At 33.6% G+C, this 2,705-nt stretch overlaps 1 protein-coding gene across 1 annotated transcript in view; it reads right to left on the minus strand.

Moving 5' to 3' along the window:
• Positions 1-462: 462 nt before the first annotated feature.
• LOC104524304 (conserved oligomeric Golgi complex subunit 6) overlaps positions 463-2,705 on the minus strand; it is a gene marked incomplete at its 5' end in the record, with an annotated part of 24,067 nt that continues 21,824 nt past the window's right edge. The window contains one exon of the mRNA XM_010167132.1: positions 463-1,013. Coding sequence (XP_010165434.1) covers positions 866-1,013 — 148 coding nt within the window. The remainder of the gene's footprint in view (positions 1,014-2,705) is intronic.

Consider the following 2,705-nt stretch of genomic DNA (forward strand, 5'->3'; position numbering starts at 1 on the left):
ACAGATGGACGTTTCCTGTACTTAAAAAAAAAGCAAAACAAAAAACATGCACATGTGAAGGAGGAATGGCCATACTGCTGTGCAAACCATTTTCCTAACCTACGTTGTTGTTGTTCCCAGCCTTAAGAGATCTGCAAATTTCAACTGATAAAAGGACTCCTACAGAATGACTGCACTAAAACAAAATCCTTCCAGTAAAACAAAATTATACAAATAATTTAAAGCATTACGTTCCAGGTTATGTACATGCATGTAGTTCAAATATTTCTTTTTCTTACAGAAAATACAAGAACTAGCGACAATGATAATGGATTCCAAATAAGTATACACATTTTGCCCCAAAGATTTAATCAACAGGATTTGAAAAACAGCATCAAATATTCTTAAATTATTTATGAGCTGTAAAAGTGATGGATTGATTAAAAGTACCTAAGTTGTACTAAAATTACAGTTATCAGCATTTATTGATGATAGGCTGAAAAAAAGAACAGGGAAAAGAGCAAATAAAAATACTGGTGACGTAAAAGACATGGGTTCAATCTCTAGTTGAAAGGATTATGTACAGCAAGGAAAAAGCTTCTTTCTCCTTTACTCCTTTTTTTCAAAGAGATTGCATATTGTCAAGGTCCATTTCCATTAGAGGAATACATTAAAATAATTTTTAATCTATATTCTATTTTCTGGCCTATAGAAGGCATTCAAAGACACAGGACAGAACAGACTTCTGCCAAGCAGATTAAACAAAACTGCATTGCTACATATTTTAACTACGCAGTTACACATCAAAATTCAAAACAGAAAAATAACTCAATGCAAATACTAAAATACAGAATTACAGAATCTGGTAAATCTAGGAGACATAAGACTATGAAAGGAGTGCCTGAACTTGATGAGGAGACCTGTGTAGTATGGTTTCTGGATCCTTATATTCATTTGAAGGATCCATCACAGCTGCATATAACTCACTGTAAGCTCTGCAGACCAGTTCTGTTGACTGTTTTATTATCTGCTCTCTAAAAAAGACAAGACAAAAACATAATTTGCAAGTCACAGGGAATGTAACTGTACTACATACAAGGAATTAAAGATATACAATAAAAATACACACTAAAAATCAGTGTCAGTTACATTAAAAAGTCCTTTTACTTCAACTGTGAAAATAGCTTAAAGTTTTAAAACAAAAGGTGGCTTCTTCATCTCTTTGTATTGTACATCAAGAAACCGGCTGATATTATCCTGATAACCAAGAACTTAGCTGCTTTATTTCTGCAATCATGAAAAAACGATTAGCATGACTAATTTGCAGACATGAGTTTTTCATCTGCACTCCCCTGCACCTTTTAAAAGACTGATAATCTTAGTGATCTACCTTCTACCTCATGTGGCTTCTCACTGTCCTTTGTAAATACATACTTTTTTTTCATCTACCAGCAAATACATTCTATTTGCTTTATCTTGACAGTACCTGATTCCAAAGAGGAAGAGCTGAAAGTGATAGTGGTCAGAGATTTAAAACTTGCTACAGCCTTTTACCAATAATGCTATGAAGTCTGTATCCTGTTATTTTTTTGGATGTAAATGCACAGGGATTTGATGCTAAATTTAACTGGAAAGTTTAATATGTTTTTTAAGACAAAAAAATATTTTTATTTTACACTGGCCATAAAATCAGTTTACTTTGATCACCATGGTGATGTGTTTACAGTTGCACATGCATTTTTATCTACCATGAATAGTAGTTACAACTATTTTCTAGCCAAGCACATGCAAATGGAACACCAGGAAAAGCTGAGGAAACCAAGGTAACCATGAACCCAGATTCAGCCCTGCTGTAATGCGCAAAGGAATACAGACACCAAAACTGCACTCACTAAAATCAGGGCTGAATTTACCACCTGTTGGGAACTGACAAGTTAAAGAAATCTCAGAGACCAAGTGTGCAGAACTTCAACTTTTCAGGAAATATTAAGAACAGAAGCTATAAGAAAGATGATTAAGAGACAAAACCTGCATTTTATTCCGATGCAAAGTATCTAGTTTTTCAATAAATAGGATCAACTGACAGTTTTATTAGATTATTAGGATACCTGAAAACCAGACTGGGCTTATAATAGCAAATTTAGAAACACTAGTTTAAAGGAAATATATTCAAGGTGTTCAGGTAAAACAACCGTCTCTGAACACAGTCTGGGATCACTATGCTACTGTAACATGACAATCTTTTAAGAATGTATTGCACACAGAATTTGTATAAAATTAATTGTATTACACCAAATAATACTAAATTAAAAGAAAAAGTTCATTAAAATATTCCAGAGGATCGAACAGCATCAAATGAGTCTTTCCATCACACGTCAGTGTCATTAATCAGTACATTAGGATTTCAGTTGCCATAACAACATGATACATTTTATCACTAACACAAATGGCAGCACTTTCTAAAAACAGTAATTCTAGCATTCAGTTTCTGTGATCCAACACAAATGAAAAGAGCTTTTCAAGACCAAGAACATTAAAATAAATAACTTAAAACTTTTTAAATGAGCAAAGAAATTTGAAAGACAAGAGCATGCACTGGGGCCAGCGTTGGAAGGAATGTTATTCATAGTTGTAAAGCTTAAATGATATTGCCAGTGAGTACATAATACACTGGCCCGTTATCAAAAGCATGTGGTCTGATTTTGAGAACCAAAGAACTCCTGAGT

The sequence above is a fragment of the Antrostomus carolinensis genome, unplaced genomic scaffold (assembly GCF_000700745.2).
Source record: "Antrostomus carolinensis isolate BGI_N321 unplaced genomic scaffold, ASM70074v2 scaffold5004, whole genome shotgun sequence".
In the NCBI taxonomy this organism is placed as follows: domain Eukaryota; kingdom Metazoa; phylum Chordata; class Aves; order Caprimulgiformes; family Caprimulgidae; genus Antrostomus; species Antrostomus carolinensis.